At 53.4% G+C, this 19,952-nt stretch overlaps 4 protein-coding genes across 4 annotated transcripts; 2 read left to right on the plus strand and 2 right to left on the minus strand.

The window, feature by feature from the left end:
* Window positions 1-1,918: 1,918 nt before the first annotated feature.
* On the minus strand, window positions 1,919-4,012 carry PG994_008761 (ring finger protein; the record flags this gene model as incomplete). Its single annotated transcript, XM_066860170.1, has 1 exon — window positions 1,919-4,012. The coding sequence occupies one exon, from the start codon at window positions 4,010-4,012 to the stop codon at window positions 1,919-1,921; it is 2,094 nt and encodes a 697-aa protein (XP_066713759.1).
* A 1,295-nt stretch (window positions 4,013-5,307) lies between these two features.
* PG994_008762 (PAP2 superfamily protein) lies at window positions 5,308-6,161 on the plus strand (the record flags this gene model as incomplete). Its single annotated transcript, XM_066860171.1, has 3 exons — window positions 5,308-5,358; window positions 5,492-5,757; window positions 5,804-6,161. 3 exons carry the CDS (start codon window positions 5,308-5,310, stop codon window positions 6,159-6,161), a joined length of 675 nt encoding a protein of 224 aa, XP_066713760.1.
* A 2,681-nt stretch (window positions 6,162-8,842) lies between these two features.
* On the minus strand, window positions 8,843-11,024 carry PG994_008763 (uncharacterized protein; the record flags this gene model as incomplete). Its single annotated transcript, XM_066860172.1, has 4 exons — window positions 8,843-10,039; window positions 10,091-10,467; window positions 10,523-10,683; window positions 10,741-11,024. 4 exons carry the CDS (start codon window positions 11,022-11,024, stop codon window positions 8,843-8,845), a joined length of 2,019 nt encoding a protein of 672 aa, XP_066713761.1.
* Window positions 11,025-16,646: 5,622 nt separating this feature from the next.
* On the plus strand, window positions 16,647-19,863 carry PG994_008764 (uncharacterized protein; the record flags this gene model as incomplete). The annotated part of the gene is made up of 4 exons (XM_066860173.1): window positions 16,647-17,146; window positions 17,448-18,600; window positions 18,735-19,576; window positions 19,635-19,863. The coding sequence occupies 4 exons, from the start codon at window positions 16,647-16,649 to the stop codon at window positions 19,861-19,863; spliced, it is 2,724 nt and encodes a 907-aa protein (XP_066713762.1).
* Between the last annotated feature and the right edge of the window lie 89 nt (window positions 19,864-19,952).

The raw sequence follows: 19,952 nt of genomic DNA on the forward strand, positions 1-19,952 counted from the left end.
TTCCCTCTTGGTGATTAACAGCTGACAGAAAGCAGCACCACGAAGTGCCTTCCTGTCCCGGCGTCGAGCATCAAATATGAGACAAGGTAATGCGGTATCATCTTGGCTCCCCCTTTTGCTTGTCTTGTACGGGCCACTGCTTACCGAGATGATAGGCAGTCAAGACTTGGGGAGGTCTGAGAGGCTATAACTCGGCTTTGCTATGTACTGCAGTTTCTGGATTTTTGTATTAGCCTACAGATGGAAGAGCCGATTTGTACAAAGGACTTTAACCACGGCCAATCTCCACCACCACCGCGCCAACACTGTATGTACATGTTGCTAACCACTAGGAGCAAGGTACGGCTACCGCCGATCTCTCTTTTTGGATAGCACCATGGAATTACCAGAACGGTACAACCACTCCGTGTACGTGTGGTTCTGGCATATGTACGAGAGCCGGCCCAGCAGCGCGTCTCATCACTCCCTTACCCACCCTTTGCGTCGACGCAGATACGGCTTGGGAATATCTCGAGGTCCTGCAGGCTGCAGGTAAGCCAACCACCTCCTCTCTCCATACGCAGCACGCGGGCCAGTGATCAATCATCGCGCAGAGCTCGTATGATGTGACGGCTACACACCAAATTATACACCCCACGTGTATAGTCGTCGATCGCATGCACGCATCCCGCTGCTAACTGTGACCTCATTACTGTACACCCCATCGCATCGCTTCGTGGTAGACTGTCGAGTCCTCCCTACAGTGTGTATCCTGCCCATGGCAGGGGTTATTCGGCAGGAGCTGCACGCTCGAGCACAGCTACACGCTTGAACCGCCAGAAGCGGTTGGGAAGAGAGACAGTATCGACACAATGGAAAGAGCTCCTTGCCCTAAACAGCAATGGAGTGCCTCCTGTCGTCAACCCCTTCCTGCGGCAAAGAATCTCATGGACGCCATGTAACGTCCTTGGCTGCAGCTCACCCGCGGCGGGCGCTATGTACCACTACATCCCCGGTGCAGCCGTTACAAGTCACAAGCTCGCACCAAGATCGGACCGGTATATCACGGCCTGCACAAGCCAGCCAATCATAACTATGGAAGTGCAGTCGGTCGGTCGAACCATCATGAATGATTGAAAAGTCGGAAGCTCTCCTATACTCGCTGACTCGGGACACTGCTATACCGATTTCAGCTCTGACTCAACGGTACATGTCTGTCTGACATATACTCCTGAACCGTTTGTGACTCTGCCCTGGAACCAACAAGGCGTGACAAAAAACATGAAACCTTCTGGAACAAATCCGACAGCAAGGCAAGTCCGGCAGCGAGAAACAACGTAAGATGTTGCTGGGTAATCATCTACCTACCACGGAATGCATCTCGTCACAGTTGAAACGGCCGGATCTGTGACTGCCACAGTGCATTCCATCATCAAACGTCGTGGTAGTCGAGATTTCGCCATCGATGTTACCTCAACGTAACAGCCAGATCTGCCTGGCCCCCGTGGTGTGATTTACCGGGATTTCTGTTCCTACCCAGGAGAGGGAAAGGGGAGGGAAAAACACAAAAATGGCCCTGAAAAATCATCCGCTCCTCGCCCAAGGAGCCACTTTTACCGTAGCAATGTTACTTGACAGCTCTTAGCAGAGGGCCAGAGGCGGTGGGATGCAACATTAGCGGCCTCACGACCCAAATGTTTCTCCAGTTTGGTCGTTACCCCTCGTAGAGTTTCACACCTTTTTGACGTTCACGCATTGAACGCAGTGGCCAAAACGCAACGGATTCAGGTTGTCACGGGCTTTCTGTCACGGCTAGATAAGTAGATAACATCTTGGTTACCGCATTTGGATTCATCTTTTACCCCAGCAGTTCGCCAAAAATTGACAGCTGAATATGTCGGGTTCCTGACGATCCTAGGAGTTCTATCTAGTCTGTCTGCTAATCTTCGTCGCCGCTGTCCCATTCGACGAGGTGCTCTTCGTCGTTGAGAGCCAGCTGCACGAAGTGCCGCACCCATGCCTCATCGACCTGATTCAGTTGCCCTCCGCCTCCTCCCGCTGCAGCTGCAGGAGGCGGCTGCCCGTTCTCCACATTATGACCATTCCGAGCATTCCTATTGACCAGATGGTTCTGGCCCTGTCCCCGTTGTCTGTTATTGTGCCGGTTGATCCCCGGGACCGCTTGGCCGCCACCCCTATGATGGCCTCGACCTCCAGGGCCCTGTCGACCTTCGTTCACCGCCTGACCGGCGCCGCGACCACCACCTGCAGGTGCTGCTGCTGCAGGCTGGCGATTACCTCCTCCGCCACGACCTCGAGCCGCGGGCGCGTTGCCCTCGATGCGAAGCACTAACGGACCCTCACGAGCGACTCGCTGCTCCGCCTGTTCGGCATTTCTTGGAACCGCCTGCGGGGCGGCAAGTGCTGCCGGTTGCTGGCGTGCAGCTGCTGCGGGCGCTGCCCGCGGTGCTGGTGGTGCATCCTCCACATCAGCTTCGGATTCATCATCCGACTCATCCTGGTCCTGCTCGACGATCTCCAGATGCTGCCCGTACTCGCCCAGTTGGACATCCGCGTTGCGCAGCGCGTCCCCGCCGCCGTAGGCAATCCCCACGTCCGCGCCGTCTCCGCCCTCCAACTCCCAGAGCCGCATGTAGCAGCCATTGATCTCGCCCCCGGGCTGCGTATTGAAATGGCGGTAGGGATTCGACGGGTCTAGCCACGCGGAACACAAATAGCAGAAATGGGTCTGGCAGCGGAAGCAGCGCATGTGGTTGCAGCCATGCGACTTCTGGCAGGGCGAGGCACAAGTGGGGCACGGGGAGGTGTGCATCTTGAGATATTCCAGAGATGCCTTCTCCTCCTCCGTGATTTCCCCCTTGCGCTCCTTGGGTATGCAGTACTTGAACTCGCCATGCCACGACTGTCCGCACCGCGAGCAGAAGGCGAAGCTGCAGTCCTCGCATATCGCAAGCAGATCCTGGAGGTAGGCTGCTTGAGATTTGTTGTCCGTGGCGTTCTCCTCGTCCGACTCGTAGTCCGAATCTGCCGCAAAGTCGAGGCCTTGCGGCTTCTTGTGTTTCTTCGATCGCGCGGCCCCCTGGCACCACGATCGAGGACAGTAGACGGTGTTTTTATCCGACTCTAGTTCAGTTTTGTGCTTGAGCGTAACGTAGCGTTTGACCATGTCCTGGTCGAGGGGTATTTGAAGCAGTTCACTTGGGCTTATGAACATCTTTGGCTTCCGTCTCTTCCCGCCCGCCGCTTCCCTGGCCTTGACTTCACGTTCCTCGGCGCACTTGGGCTCTAAGCAGCGCACCGATGCGACGTCGCCCTCGGTAACAGCATTGTTGTAGAAATCCTGTAAGCATTGTATGCAAAACACATGTCCGCAGTCCAGCATCCGGTGACAGACGGCGCCCTTCTTGGGATCTAAACATATACCGCAGTCAAAGGTTTCCCTCTCAAAGGCTTTGCGCTTGGCCATGTTGTCGTAGTCGAGGATGGCGATCTTGTGTTCTGGCGACACCTTCAGCGTATTGTTCTTGGCCACCAGCCCAAAAACGTCACCGGCCGCTTGCTGTACATCATCGATGCAGTTGAAGACTACCTGATCGTGGCCCATCTCTTCCCACAGCCGCTCCGCATTGCCCTCCAGTCTCTTAATGATATCGGTCGATAGCCATGGTGGCGAGGTCGATATGCTGAGGCTCGGCGGCTTCGCTTCGGGGTAGCCCTCGGGCAGGGTCACGCGCAGGGCGAGAGACGGTAGATTCGACAACTCTTGGGAGTCGACGGTGGCGCCACTGACGGCGGACGGTGCTGCTCCGGGGTTGTCGGTTTCTGGGTGGGGGGCCGAGTCGGAGGAGGAAACGGCCGGGAACTTAACCACGACGGGCTTGCTCAAGCTGACGGGCACCTCGATGGTGAAGCTGTAGGGGTCCTCCTCGTCGATGCGGATTTCCTCCGGGTAGATGGCGGCTATGGTGGAAAGCTCGACCGCGCGCGCGTCTTCGCTCCCGTCGTCGTCCATGATAAAACTACTAACGCTACCGGCCCTCTAAGCGATCGACAAACTGATGTAATCGTGTAACAGCGCGCATCCTAGGATATTGGGTGGCGAAGCATGTGGGAGAACGATGAAGAATTCGACTTTGGCAGCGCGCGCAGTATGATGACGGGGAAGAAATCAAGTGGTTTTCGCGCCCCAACCTCGGTCTGGATATTCCTGGGGGTTTGCCACTCTTCGTTGACGTGGGAGAGAGCGATGATGGCGATGGCCCTGGTTGGTTGGATAGTTGGATGGAATAAACTGGGTGTACTGCAGCTACTCTTTGATAAGCCCGGCACTAAGGCAGCCTAATAATAGAAGCATGCATACATACAAGAGGATTAATAAAGCTGTGTGTGTGCGCGCGTGTGTGTGTGGTTTGTCGTGTAGATGGTTAGGACGAACCAGCCTGTATTTGTAGTAGCAGTACTTGGGATTTGGCGCGACGGCGCCGAACACAGGATCCTTTGACTACACTTTATGGACAATGGCTCGGAAGAAGCCGTCTTAACGCCCGATGGGTTATCCAAAGAAAAACAAAATAGGCAATTGACAATAACCAGTAGTAAGAATGGGTTTAGACAATAACTTTCATAAAAACATCTCTCTACGGAAATAAAAAGCAGATGACGTAGATGCAGCCTCTCTGGTGGTGAGGTTGCAAAGATGCAAGTAGGTTATGTAAGGATTCAAAATCTTTAGGTAAGAGGTGACAGGCAGTAGGAATATGCATCAAATAGGACCCCTATTGCTTTCATATAAGCATTTTTTGCTGTGTGCCAGGAGACCCTGGGAAAGCTCTAGTAGTAAATCCAATTGGACTTCTACTCCGGGTGATTCATTTCTCATTCGCCAACGGGGTTAACAAATGCACCAAGTCCAGTCACCGGTGATGCTTTAGACTGAAAAGGATCATTGGACAATCGCAATTGGCCTCCTCTGATTTCCAAGGCCAGCAATGCCAGCAATGCCAGCAAAGCCAACGGTCATGACGAAATGCAATGGAGGGGTCGTCGGTCTTGTCGTCTTTGCTGTTCCAGACCCCATTGCTATCGATCTGGTGGACTTGATTGGTTTAGTGGATCTGGTAGAGGCTTAGCGCATTGGCCTGCGATTCAAGACCAGCCTATCCTCTCTGAAACAGGCATCTGCTCTTGGGAAAATCGACGTCTCGGTTCCCTTAGACACACTGTCAACGACCTACCGACCACAGCAGACATCTCGAGTGCAGCAGCTGGAGCTGTAGCAAGCATATCCGCCTAGACAAAACCAATACAATGTCCGACGAGGCGCCACTGGCGTCCCTGTCTCTGACGCATGTGCACTATGTATGTGTACACTCTCGCCCCAATCCCCCGCCGCTTCTGTCCTACCCTCCCAGCCCAGCTAGGCAAAGGGACACACAAGTATAGCTCAATTGCTCGTGCTAACCAATTGGGCCTTCTCGGTTGTTCCCTGTAGGACCCCTCCGACCCGATCTCGTACCTGTGCGCCTGGCTCGCGCTCGTCCCCCAAGGCCTCTGCGTCGTATACGCCACCCTCGTCTGGTCGACGCGCGAGGCCGAGGTGGCGCTCATGTTCGCAGGGCAGCTGCTGTGCGAGGCCCTCAACTTCTCCCTCAAGCGGCTGATCAAGGAGGAGCGCCCGCGCCGCATGAACGGCAAGGGCTACGGCATGCCCAGCTCGCACGCCCAGTTCGTCGCCTACTTCGCCGTCTCGCTCGCCCTGTTCCTCGTCGTGCGCCACCGCCCCAACGCGACTGCGACGGGACAGAGAGGGAGGGAGTCGGAACCATACGCCCATGAGCTTGCCCGAGAGGGTCGCGTGGAGCCTCTGCGGCCTCGGCATGGCTGCCGCCGTCGCCTGGTCCCGCATCTACCTCAACTACCACACCGAGAAGCAGGTCCTGGTTGGCAGCGGCGCCGGCGCGGTCAGCGCCGTGCTCTGGTTCGGCGTCACGAGCGTGCTGCGGCAGTCGGGCTGGCTGGCTTGGGCGCTCGACCTGCCGCCGGCTCGGTTTCTGCGGGCCAGGGATCTCGTCGTCGAGGAGGACTTGTGCCAGGCTGGGTGGGAGAAGTGGGACGACAAGATGACGGCCCTCAAGGCGACGAAGGAGCTCAAGAACCGATGAGAACGCATTTTATCTTGTCTCGGAAAGGGGTCGTTTGGGGGAGTAGCAGGGGTTGCTTGGTGTTGTAGTATATGAAGACAGATACCCAGATATATATGTGCCGTGTTCTTTGACGCTATCATGCCTTGAATGGGGCCTATTTGTTGCAGTATCTCGATGTTAACGACCTTGAAGCTGTTCGGTGCTTTAAATGAATATGTGTAAGCTGTCCTGTCCATGCAGATGCTATCTCAGAAGCAGCAGCTTACACCATAGGTTGTGCCCTCTAGGGCCTGCAACTCAAGAAGTTTACTTGCAGTCTACTTTGTTTCCCTCTGTTGACTGCGTCATGTTGAACATTTTGCCCGTATGGAATGCGAGTTATCATGACGGGCATATCGTTTCATTGAAAAGAGATCTAACTGGCCAGCGTCACACTGTGAGGTTTAAACAAAAACACAGGGTAATTACAGCGTGGCTCCTGGTTTACCATCTAGTCTATGCATCTTGGTGTTGTTCAAATCTTACAAATTGCTTAAGACAACTCAAAGAACTTACCGATCTGCGCTTCTGTATGGGGCTATAAGAGATGGAGATAAAGATAGATATGTGATGGGCTTCACGGAGCTTCGTAGCGGACTGGGGAGGAGCAGGGGGAGCAGGAAGACTTCGTATACCACCTGGTACCTGTAACGGTGATCTACCATCTCAGATGAACTTGTGTTCTACCAGTCTACCATTACTATGCGACTTGACTCGTTGGACGTTTGCTGCCTCACGTTGGCCCAATGATATATAAATACTGGACACCTGGGAACAGCTCCACTGACTAGATGTTCCTCTGGGAGGTTACCGTGGTGGATATACCAAATGTATATTTAGCTCCTGCTCTATAGGAAAATCATTAATATGAGAAAGCTGAAAAGAGAGAAAGATCGACAACTTTACCATTTGTTATTCTTTTGGCTGCACTGCCCCGGGACCCCTCCCGTTTCCCATCCCAGCAAGACCCTCTCTCTATATAACCAGCTTCCTATATCCCCGGTCATCTACTCAAAGCTCATAGAGTCATGCGCACACGCATACACGCACACAGCCTAGTGGAGTTGGCGAGCATGCATAGATACTTACTTATACACTCGGTGTAAGACCCGAGTTGGTGGCAGAGGGGAATTCAAAATCCAATTGGCCAACGTATTGCCCTTCAAGTCACCCTTCATTCATTGCACTGCCTCCTGAGCGAGTCTATCTGTAACGGCAGAGAGGGGTTAGACATGCGAAATTTCGTAGTGTATGTGGCGGGCTCTTGTTGTTGATAGCTCACGGAATTATTGCAAATCTTCAGCGTGAGATAGATAGGGACAGGGAGAGGGGATTGGTGTGTAGACCTCCACTTCCTGTACACAGCCGCCACCATCCACCCGTTCTTGCTGGCCGCAGGTTTGTGACAATACCTCCCAGCCTACCTAACCGTCTGGTAGTAGGATGGTGTATACCTACATACAGACGCCCAGACGTTTCTGGAAAAGCAATGTAAGCGGGATCGGACCGTTGCGATTGGCACACCGAACGCCGAATAGGCCTTCTTACATACCAATGTATTAGATTCGTCTAATGTGTAATCTGGGGTACGGAGAATTTACAGAAACAGATATGTAGATGGTACCCAACCGCATCTCTTATTTCATCCGAACAGAAGATCTGGTTTCACTTAAGGCTAAGCCGCCCATGTCACTTTTACACATACAGTCACTCGTATCAGTAGCAGTCGCGAAAAGGGGGGTCGATGAGATGATGAAAATAATGACAGAACTCAGATTTGCCTCCCTCGCTTATCTATAACCAATAATTCTTCGGTTGAATCACCCACTTTCCAACCTCATGACTATGACTAACAGCATCGTGAGATTATAATGGTGTAGATGTCTCAAAGAACAGATGGGATGCTATATAGAATTGCGCTCACATCTGGGTGAGGGGCAACTACTCACACCTCGGTTTGCCATTTCGCCTCCCTGCCCCCCCACCTTGGTATATCGATATTCCGATTCTGCTCACAGCTTCCTCCCATCTAGTAGTAGTAGTCCCATTTCCCAGTTCGTCCCCTTTTGCATTTCCTTGGCCCGCTTTCAAAAATTCAATCCAACCCGCCCCTCAATTGTACACACATACACTTGCGCCTCCAACGCTCTTTTTCCCTCTCCCGATACATGACTGATCCGCATCGCACGGCACTCCTTTGGTGGTAGTAGTAGGTAGGTAAGGTAAGGTAGAGGAAGAATGATGGATTGACGCAATAAAAAAACAGGTAAAGTAAAATAATCAGCCGGTTTTGTCCAGGTATCACATATGCCCTCGCACAACGCCGCTTCGGTGGTGAAAGAGAAAAGAATCAAAAGAAAGAGATTGGTCGTGGTTGGTCGGTGTTTTCCCCTCATCAAAAGAGATGAAGGGGAAGAAGAAAGGTGTGAAGAGTAAAAAGGAGTGTGCGCGTGCTCTGGTCGGAAAGTCGAGAAGGAGTGGAAAGAGACGGAAGAATAAGTAGTAGGTAGGCATTATGTCGGTCGACGGTGACGCGACGTGGTTGATGGTGGTATTCTGCAAAACGAAGGACTACCGGGGTCGTTACGTAGCCCTCCGAGTTGCCGACGAAGCAGCAAGGCAGTGCAGTGAGTGATACGCTGAACAAAATGGGAAAACCCTTAGATCCAATCCGATCGGGCTTCTTTCGTCTCGGCAGCCGCGTCCGAGTTGCCACGGTTCCTCGGCTGCGGCGGCGGCGAGGATGGCGGGTCGTTGTGCACGGGGCTGGTGTTGGAACGCTTGATGGGCACGTTGAAGCCTACGCCCCTGGGTGACGGCGTCTTGCTCTTTGTCGGGCTGTTGGGAGAGTAGACCGTGGGGCTGAGCGTGAAACCTCCCAGGGTAAGCTCTTCCTCCTTCGGCGGCTCAGGAGTCTGGAAGCGGGACGAGTCTACAAATGGGTCGTCCTTGAACACGTTTGGCCGTGGGGGTTCCGCATCTTGCCGTAGGGGCTTGGATAGCGGGCTTGGCTTCACATCGGGATGGGGATACTCGAGGTTGTGCACCCTCTCGGCCTCGGTGGCGGTGTTGTTCGCCATCAGGGGCATGTCATTGACATTGGAGAATCGGAGGCCGATCTGCACTGTGGCAGTCGAAACCATCGATGAGTCTCTTCGGTGACGGCCGAAACCCATCTTTGGCGGTGGTTTCAGGGTTTCGTATATGTCCTCATATAACTCTTCCGCGTCAGGAGTGGCGCGTTGTACGTTTATATCAGGATTGTAGGTGGTGGTCGGTAGAAGTCCGACCGAAGTCGTGTTTGGGTTATTGTTGTTGGGGTTGTTGTTGGGGAATAAGGAATATGATGTCGATCGTTTCTGACCGTGTCCGCCAGCTTCCTGGGTTGCGGGCAGCTGTGCAGGCTCAGGGGCCCTTGGCTCATTTGGCGGCGGAGTATAGACGGCGTGGGAACGCAGAGGATTGGGCTGGCTAAGTTTGAAGTGGTCGGCCGGTTGTGACTCAATGGCCGCCTTCTCAACGTCTCTGCTTGATGAAACCAAGTTTTCTTGGCTCTCAGATTGTTGTAGTCGAGGCTCACCGACAGGCTTCTCAATCTGAGTCGAGAAGTAATTGTCGCTGGGGCTGGGTCCCCGGATCTTATGCTTGAGCTTTTGTCGTTCATACTCGGCCTGCTTGTCCCTTGGCCCAATGGTGGAGATGGTATTGGACCGGAGGAACAGATGGAGACCGCCTGTTACGAGACCTGAGATATTGGATACTACTGTCGAGATCATCGAAAGCGTCAAGGTCATATCCGAATCGCCGCTGCTCGGAGTCGACACTGTAAGGCAGAGAAAGAATGGGATCATGAGGATCTGCAGGTGCTGTTAGTAGGTGGTCATCACTAGTAGAAGCCATAAACTTACATTGGATATCATGCCTACTCCAAGATAGTATACCATTCTCGAGGCGAGGACTCTTTCCGTTGTCTCGATAGTTGCGTGGCGGGTCAACTGAATAAAGACGGTCAAGGTACTTGCAGCCAGTATAGCAGATATGAGCGTGAACAAGATAAATCCTCCTTGAGCCCATTTCGCCACGAACCAAAACAGAGATGCGTAGCAGATATTGGCGGCGGCGTTGAAGAAAGCCACGAGCCCGGTGGCTAAGAGCATGATGACGAATGAGGCCAGACAGATAGCGACAGTCCATTTGCCTCTCGAAGGGAACGGCTTCGACCTCACGCCACGGAATGTGACCTCGAGGGCAAACACCACTTGTAAAAATGGCACGATAAAGATAGCTGGAGGTGGTCAGCGGCCTCGTTGTCTGAGATGATTAATCCGAGTATTTCTCACCTGGCCACATGAACTGGGAGATGAGGGAGCATCCCTTTGCAAATAGCGCATCCAGGCCTTTAGATTGGGATACAGCAAATATTATGCCCTGGACGATGATGCCCAGAGACAGAATGAATGGGTAGGTCTCGGTGCCGCGTACGACAGTGAATATGTTTATCCTAGAGCCAATGTTAGTCCCCATGCCCACGAAGCCCGGCTGACGGCAGATAGCTTACTTGTCGGACGGCCGTTCCCTGTTTCGTTTCGCTTTTGAATAGCAGTCGTAGAGAATGCCCATGGCGGTGGCGAAGGCCGCGATGGTGTTGAAGACGGCGAGGACGATGGTGGACGTTCGTATCGATCTCGCGGCCTCGAGCTTGAACTGATTAATAACAGCCAGTGTCGTATTACTGCCTGCTGCTTGTGATAACCCCATCGAGCCTCCGGAAGAGAAGTTCGTGTTCGCCGACCAGGAGCCACCGTTGAGGTGGCGACCTGCGAGATCATCGAAAGTCGACATTGTTGCGGCTGATCACCTGGGGGCGGTGATGAGAGCCTGGAGGATCCTTATGGTCGAGGTGAATCATTTAATCCATGAAGGCGGCAGGATGATGGTCGCGGTCCAGGACGATCTAGTGTTGAGTATACGGCAGTGGGATGAAGAGAATAGGAAATATAGTTATGGTGACTATGAGATAGAATGAAGATGGACTAGCCAGGCACGCAAAAGAGGCTGAATCACAGACCAGACGAAACAAATCCTGAACCAGCAGATGGATGGCGTAAAAGATCTAGCAGAGAAACGAAAGATTGCAGCACCTCGGGGTAACTGGGACAAGTGAGATGTGGAAAGAGGGCACGCTCCAGGCCGCAAACCAGTCCGAAAGGAAAGAGACAAGAGGTGCGCCGATGCATGAAGGATATTTGCAAATAAGGGAACTGTGCATCTGCTAGTGCTAGTCTCTGCCAGGGTCACTTTTCCGAACAAGGTCCCCGCGCGGGTCTCAGATTTCCGGCTTTGCGCCATGAGCTAGCATCTCAGGTTGTTCAAGGGTATCGACTTGGTATATATTTTGGGGTGAAGAAGCGGAGACACCGAACGTTCACACGCGAGCCGACGCTGCTGATTGGCCATGGGTTTCGAGAATCTTTTGGTCGCTGCGTCGAGCTGTTGGACGGGGGTCGCTGCACGCGTTCGGAGGTTTACCGGACATGGAGGCCCCGTGCGGCAGCTCTGGAATTGCGTTTCCTGACTGGCGAACAGGCCTGGAGGGTCGCTGTCATTCAAGCGCCCTGGCTGGCAGGTTGCTCACGGAAGGTTGCGAGGCTTGCAAAAGAGAAGCTAGCATGGCATTGTGTGGCGATGGGGTCATGAAGCAGAACTGTTACAACGTCATGTTTCGTCGAGTCGCTAGGGGTGCCGATAAGGTTGAAGTTGAGGCTCAAGGAGTGCAGATTAGCCGCAATGGGTCTAGGTCGGGGCTTTTTGTTGCAGACCCCGGTCGCTATTCTGGAACTATTCCTATAAGTTGATTGGCTGTGACCCCTGTGGCCCACTGAATCAGACCTGTCATACCCTGGCTCGATGGGTCCTCGACCGACTTGGCAGGCGGATACCTCCCGTCTGAGACTAAGTAACGACGTACTCGGAGAACGACACATCAACACCACACCGGAATAAGAGAGACCAAAGACATCACCCGTTTTCCCTGTTCTTATCAGCGACTTCCAAGATGACATAGCAGCGACTACAGACTTCTTAAGTCGTGCCGCGCGCGTGTGTGTGCAGCTTTATGGGGAGCTCGATGCACGCAGAGAACCGACTTCTTCGTGAGAAGCCTCCTGTGGAAACCGTCAAAGACACCGTTGCGGCAGTGGCAACTCCTGACCCACTCGCATGATACGGCAGTCCGAATGCAGGTAGCTCGCAGCAACGCTGCTCGAGAATACCTGCCCACTATGAGATTTGAAAACCACCGTGTCTATCGAACCTGTACTATCCTGGCCAAGGTCTGCCAAGATAGGTAGCAGTAGACACAACCCTTCTGCCCCGAGTCATGCCATGTAGGGAATAGGCAAAAGTATTTGATTTAAATGGTGCCACTGTACCTACCAGGGCCAACTCGTTGCGATTTCAGCATCGTGTGTACTTGTAGTACGCCAGCCACCAGCCCTCCTCTTCTTGCCCATTATCCACCTGATGCCCAAGGCGTATCAGAACACTCAGCCTGCACATCCTTGAGAGCCCCTGCGCCAACATGTGCTAGCGGTTATCAGCCAAAAAGAAAAGTGCCTCTTGACTGAAATGAGCTTGGGCTAGCAGTGTCATCTGAACTTGTGACGAACCTCACACCCTTAATATATATCGATATTGTACCCAACAGGAACCCATTTCCACTCCAGGAATAGCAACTGTAACCACACTCGGAATTGACACAAACTCACACACACACAGGTAGGGTAGTGCCGCGTAAGGTGGATGTTGGTAATGTATGTATGTACATAGCGACTGGCGAAACACGATATGTAGACTGGATGTCTCCACAAGATTCAACCACCAGGGCCACCACCGTTGACGACGTTAAGCCAAGAAGCTAAACAGGATTTCCGATCGGATTCCAGGCGAGGCACATCGGCGTCGGTGCTTGCTGTATACCAAGGGCAGGGGTTATGGGCCTACCTAATCTCAGCTGGCCCCCTCAAAGCTCACATCTCACTCACTTACTACATACTTCCTGGCCAAGATGATTCATGCGATCGGGAAGCTGACCTCTACCCGCGTAAACCATCTCGTTAAAGCTGTAAGGAACGTTGTCGATCCGAGATGAGGAGGACTGAAGGCGTCCTTGACTGTGCAGCTATCACGCTCGAGTCCTGTGATCAATATCCGGCCCCGCAACAGAATCTGCCATCCGAACAGTACGCCGGCTAGCCACGTTCCTGAGGAGCCCCTGCAAGCGTTGATGCCATTCTCTCAAGGCGCATCGAACGTGGCAAACTTCAGGCCAAGCCACTGCATCATCAAGCCTTTTCCCTGGCCACGCACCTTTACTCCCTGGTTTCAGCAGAGGCGTATCTCGTGAATTGGAAGCTCGGCCTTGGGAGGGTCGACGTCAGTACCGATATATCGGCCGACAGTCTCAGTTCGGGCCGTGTTGTCTAATCCTTAATAACAACATCATGTGCGCTTGGCGTGATCCTCTCCACCCAGGTGGGCAAGCAATCACAGAGCAGGCACCATGAAGGATTGTTAAGAGGCTGCTCATCAACACGAGACAGCACCTTGCCGCTGCCACTTTGTTCTCCGCGGCGGCTTGCCTAACCGTGAATGTAAGCTTATGGCTTGACTCGCGTGCTTGGTGAACCCGGGGCTCGGCAGGAACTGTTACTCATGCTATAGATATAGGGTAGGTTATGTAGTAGCAGTGGCCAATTCAAGTCTCGGCTCAATCCAGCTACATATGCCACGATGGTAGGCAAGCTGCTGACTGGATACCGGTAGTAGCAGGAACTTCTCATAGTTTTATGTTCACAGCATAAAGTTAATAAGGGGGATCTTACATCCACATGCCCCCTTCTGAATCGGGATCGTAGAATTTCTGGCGGAACCACAACTTCGTAGTAACGTGGGCATAGTATGGATTTCAGGGTGAGAAACAAAACAAGCTTGGATAGGACCTCATAGTGCATGTTGAGGGCAATGGCCGATTGCAGGACCTATGCGGTGATTAAGTACTCCGTACGGAGAATCCATTTCATTGCACCGAGACCCAATCCGAGGCTTATCGATAGGGAGCCTGAGTTTGTCAGTTGGCAGCTAGCTGCCGACTGTGAGCCAGTTGTCCAGCGAGCGTTAGTGAGCTTAGTGCCTCAAAATTCAGGTGTCAGTGCAGTCCGGTCGGAGCACGGAGACACACCAGCAAGTATCTGCCGCAACAATACGTCTGACACCAACAAATTGCACACTACACGAACCATCCAACATCATCATCATCCCTTTAAACCTTGCTGGCCTTGATAAAAATCATTGTGGGCTGTTTTTTTTCGTAAACATGTCTTTACCCTACATTATAGATACCGAGTGTCTCGCCAAGCGCGTTGCATTCATCCGATCGGGGTTGAACCAGCAGTGTCGCGGTTGGCAATGATCCCAGATTACCAAATACCTGACCTGACCTCCCCTACCTACCTACTCTACCCAGACGCTTGACCAAAGCAATAGCTCGCTTTGTTGCCCATCTCGCTTCAACCCGACCCTTCATTCGTCTTCTGGAATTGAGCGACCTGATGCGGCTGTATGTACGTTGAAGGCTGCATTATGGCACTGCTCTCGGAATTCCCGAATCGGAGTACTCGAACCACCCCCAGTGCGCTATAGCACCACTCAATAAACGATCCTATAGTTGGCGGGCTGACGGGACGGGTTGGAAATCATTGGAGTTGGTGTCGATTTCTTGGTTCTCCCCACGATATTTTGATTTCTGCTACATTGATGCTTGCCATGGTGGCCAGACCGACTTCTAAGAGGCTCGGCATTGCAACCCTCCAAAGGCTTCTGTGCAGCGTATCATATTACAGGAGCTTCCTCTGTTTCTTGATTTACCTCGGAAGGCCTCTACACTTGCATGATCCGTCACTATACTTCGGTCATGCAGTTGGCAAAGGTTGTTTACGGTGTAATGCGCCTCTATAACTTGCATCTTAGAGACCTCAGCATCGCTAAGACAGGATACTGAGGCCGGAGTTCTTCAGCTCACGCCATCCCATACGAAGTTGGTAAAGCATGAACGAACTTCGAATGCGACCTGCAACACATTCTCTACACATAGTCGGCTTTACCTTACATCTACCCGCGCATGACGAAACCCTCCCTATTGCTGACGGTTAATTCGAGAGGCTCTCGAGCTATCGCCATATCAACCTGGGGAACCGTCAACGGTAGGCTAGCTTTCCCGGACTTTCTCATACATTGCAGCATAAGACCAGCCACACACCAGCTCCCTTGACGGAATCGACAGTTTTGTTCTGGGTCTCCAGTGCTACCTTGCGCATCACGGGTGTGGAACTGGAGGTCGGAAATCCGAATTGCCTTCTTGCAAAGAATAGAATTCGCGACTTTGAGATGAAATGATTTCTTGCCCTGTCAAGCATACTTCGGAGTCATTTCTCTTGCAACCCCCACCCGCCTACAACTTCGGGTCGCGCCTGTTACACTCGCTTAACAACATGATATTGTTCACATTCAACCAGCAAAGCTGATTATGGATTCGTAGGGAGAATCAATATTCGAAAGAGCTGGGAGAACTCGTCATCTGCCGGGACTAGTTACATACTTGCTGTGCTGAATGCAGGGCTTGTCCGTGCAAATTACGGTTGTGTCCTGAGGAGGATGGATGGTATCATGCCGAGTAGCAATCCGTAGATAGCATTTTTGTTGTTGCTTGACTTGACCATCACGACAAGGGCTGGCTGCAAGTGTCTAAAGGTGCACCAAAAGCATCGACTGCTGCCGGCCCTTGACAATATTAAAGACTGGGACTCGCGCTTGTTCGTTTGTCCAGTTTTCACCCGAGGAAAATTAACGAAGCCATAACGGCGCGAGCCAGTTTTGGTGGAAAGGTTCCGGCCTGAGATCTGAGCAACCCTGAGGTTTGAAAACAACTTCGAAGGGCTGCCCACTTTTCAACAGGCCGCAAAGCTGCCAAAGTTTTCCGCTCCGGGCATTCCTGCTCTGTCATATCTCTGGTCAGACAATACAACAGCCCGGAAACTCGACAAAGTTCTGGCAGCTCTCAAATCATCGGGCAAGCCCGGCCAGCTGAATCTTTGTATTCAGTCCGGGATACGGTACTGCTTGCTCGCTTGGTCACACCGGACCGTACACAGTGGGAGCGACCTTGGCTCCAACTTGTTCGAAACCCAAGGTCTCCAGCCACCACTTGTCTGCGGCCAGTCCACTAATCTCGCTGCCACAGCACACAGGACCCCTCCAGTGGCTCTTCCAGCGCACTGCACCTCGCTGAGAACGGAGTACAGTACTGTACTGTGCCGCCCAGCCAAGCTGCACACGGCAGAACCGAACACGCGCGAATCAGCATCCCTGCCCGAACTCATTGGGGCTAGCAAATCCCGACGGCCAAAAATGGTCGGCTTTGATATAGCAGCAGCTGGAGGCGATCAAACCCGCAGTGAGCACAAACACCAACATCATCTACGCCCGATCGGACTGCATCATCGCGAACAACTTTCATACGACGATCAAGAGTACCTGCATCGTTCAAGCAACACATATCATCCACACCACGCTGGTGTTTATCCCCCACCTGGAGAGCTCAATGCTCTCCGAAATGATGCGATGAAACGCGATCGCAGCACCCACGGTGACGACGGCAGAGACCGAGGAAGAACAGACCGGCCGCCTCCTCGAGGACCAGCAGGTAGTTCGCATCGCGGAAGGTCGCGGTCTTTGTCGCCTTATTCCAGGCGGGCCCAGTCATTTCGAGATCGGGACTACCCACGCGACGACGTGCCACCGCCTCCTCCACCTGACGATAGATACGATAGACATTACGAAGACCGACGAGCACGCGAACGGAGCCTAGATAGGGGCAGACGTGACGACGGCGCCGCCCCCGCCGAAGCGTAAGAAGAGGTCAAGACGTGATCGCAGCCGCCGCCGAGACAGGAAACGCTCCAAGAGGCAAGGCCAGCATTACCTACCAGAGCCCGATCAACTAGATTCACATCATCCAAGGCACCGGAGCCGGTCACCTATTTCCGTACAAGACGCTGAATTTGATCGAGGAAGACCGTCTTCATCGGCATCTCATCGACCCTCGATGTCAAACCGAGACAATCCTGCAATGGATCGTAGCCTATCCCCCAGAGCAGATTCTCGGCGGTCTTCGTTCGCTCACGCACCTTCTCCACTTCCTGCAGATAGGCCGCGTAGGGACTCATCAGAGACCGGATCTTATGCCCGGCAGACCTCACCAGGTTACGATCATCCGAGAGCGGGCCACCCGCCTTTTTCACCTCGCGATGGCAATGGTCCGCGTGTCCCTACAGGCCCCTCTGCCTCTCGCAAGAAAGGCAAACGTCGCGACGAGCCACGCTTCGGCAAGCGAGGAGGACCCCCAATGTCCGGGGCTAATAGCATCGAAGTGAATTTCTCGCGGAAAGGCGAGGTTCGAGGCAGCCACAGTTCACATATGCCACCAGCTTTCCCTCCTCGGCGTCTGAATGACCCACGCCATAACCAGTCCCCGCCCCACGTGACTTCTGGCTCATCTCATCATGGCTCATCTGCATCGCAGTCACCATACGCCCGTGGCAGTGGGAATGCCCAGCAGCAGTACTCGCCAAATGACCAGCGTCCGCAGGCACCTACGGGTCCACAAGCTCAATTCAACCAGAGACAGCCATCCCCTCAACCACCCACAGGACCAGCTGCCGGCCGTGGGTTCTCACGCGGTGGCTTTCGCGGAGGTAGCTTCAGCTCATCTCGTGGAGGTTCTCGGGGTAGTGGCCTCACTTCTGCGCCCCTCAATGCTCCAACGGGTCCGGCTGCTACTCGTAACATTCACAGCCACTCCGGCGAAAACACTCCGCAGCATACAAGTCCACCTTATGCAGGCTCGGCTCAATCTGTTACAGCTCCCGATTACGATGAACATTTAGAGCAAGCCAGCCCTACACGGTCACTTCACGATCCTCACCATGAAGATGTGGTCTCTGATAGGAACAACGACAATGAGCAGATGCCACCACCCGCTCGTGCTCCCCCCACGGGACCGGCAGCTACGGCACCTCCTTCCGGCCCTAAGTTCAGTTTTGCATTCAAACCCACTTCCAAGGCTCCGGCCACTGCTCCCAAACCTGAAATCTCGCAGAAGTTTAGTGCGACGCCTGCTCGAAGAGATGAACCTGTTGATGACCGAGATCATCGTGATCATCGAGACCATCGAGATCGAGATCTTCCCCGTGGCACACCTACTGAGCCTTCTTCCTCAAGAGCACGACCCGACTATCAGCGCAACCGACACCAGCCGCAACCGCAGCAACAACGCGCCCCTGAGCCTCCCCGTATAAGAAGAGTGAGGAAGATAGTACGGCGCCCTAAACCACGCCCTCAACTGCCGCCCGAACATGTACACGCCGCATCCGTGTACTTCCGAAGCCGGGAAATGAATCCGTCGTTGGATCCGGCACGTATGGCAAAGTTTTCAAGGGCACCAACGTGTACACCAAAAAGCTTGTGGCCCTGAAGAAGATTCGTATGGAAGGCGAACGGGATGGCTTTCCTGTCACGGCTGTTCGTGAGATCAAATTGCTGCAATCGCTCAAACACGAGAACATTGTCAACCTCATGGAAGTCATGGTTGAGGATAACAGCTGCTATATGGTGTTCGAGTACCTGTCGCACGATTTGACGGGTCTGCTCAACCACCCTTCTTACAAACTTGATCCTTCGGAGAAGAAGCACATGGCAAAGCAGCTCTTTGAAGGACTAGACTATCTGCACGGCAGGGGAGTGCTCCATCGAGACATCAAGGCGGCCAACATCTTGGTGAGCAGTGATGGTATCTTGAAGCTTGCCGACTTCGGGCTTGCTCGCTTCTATGCGAAGCATCACCGGCTGGATTACACGAATCGCGTCATCACCATTTGGTACAGATCCCCTGAGCTGCTGCTTGGTGAAACCCAGTACACAGCTGCGGTGGATGTATGGAGCGCAGCATGCGTGATGGTCGAGATCTTCACGCGACATGCCATTTTCCCGGGTGATGGCACCGAGATCAACCAGCTGGACATGATCTACGCTATTCTCGGCACGCCTAACAAGGTGGAGTGGCCTGATCTCATCAAGATGGAATGGTTCGAGCTGTTGAGGCCCAACTATCGCAAACCCAACGTGTTTGCCGAAAAGTACAAGGAGCGTGTCCCCGCTGCGGCCTTCGACCTGCTCACTTCCATGTTCCGTTACGACCCGGACAAGCGGCCCACTGCTGCCGAAGTTCTGGAGCATGCCTACTTCACAACGGAGCAGCCAGCGCCGAGACAAGCTACCGCGTAAGTTTCAACATGGTGTATTGTGGGAGCGAATACAATTGCTAACAGGTTCTTACAGGCTGGCCAATATCCAAGGAGACTGGCACGAGTTCGAATCGAAGGCCCTCCGGCGCGCTAAGGAAAAGCAGGAACGCGAAGCACGGCAGGCCGCCAGGGAGGTCAACCAGCGGGAGAAGGACAAGAAGAGAACCATTGAGGTGCAAGATGCGCGGGAGACGAAGAGACCGCATCTTGAGGGACAGCCGCCGATGGGTGATGTGACTGCAGGCGAAGCAGCGGTTCAGTAAATGCCTATAATTGAAGTCGTGGTGATGCAGTCAGCTATGTCAGGGACGTACGCAAATGGGTTCAAAGTCATGTTTACCCCCGAGACTAC

The sequence above is a fragment of the Apiospora phragmitis genome (genome assembly GCF_038363925.1).
Source record: "Apiospora phragmitis strain CBS 135458 chromosome Unknown utg000008l:1.0-3514335.0:1.0-3519231.0, whole genome shotgun sequence".
Taxonomy (NCBI): Eukaryota; Fungi; Ascomycota; class Sordariomycetes; order Amphisphaeriales; family Apiosporaceae; genus Apiospora; species Apiospora phragmitis.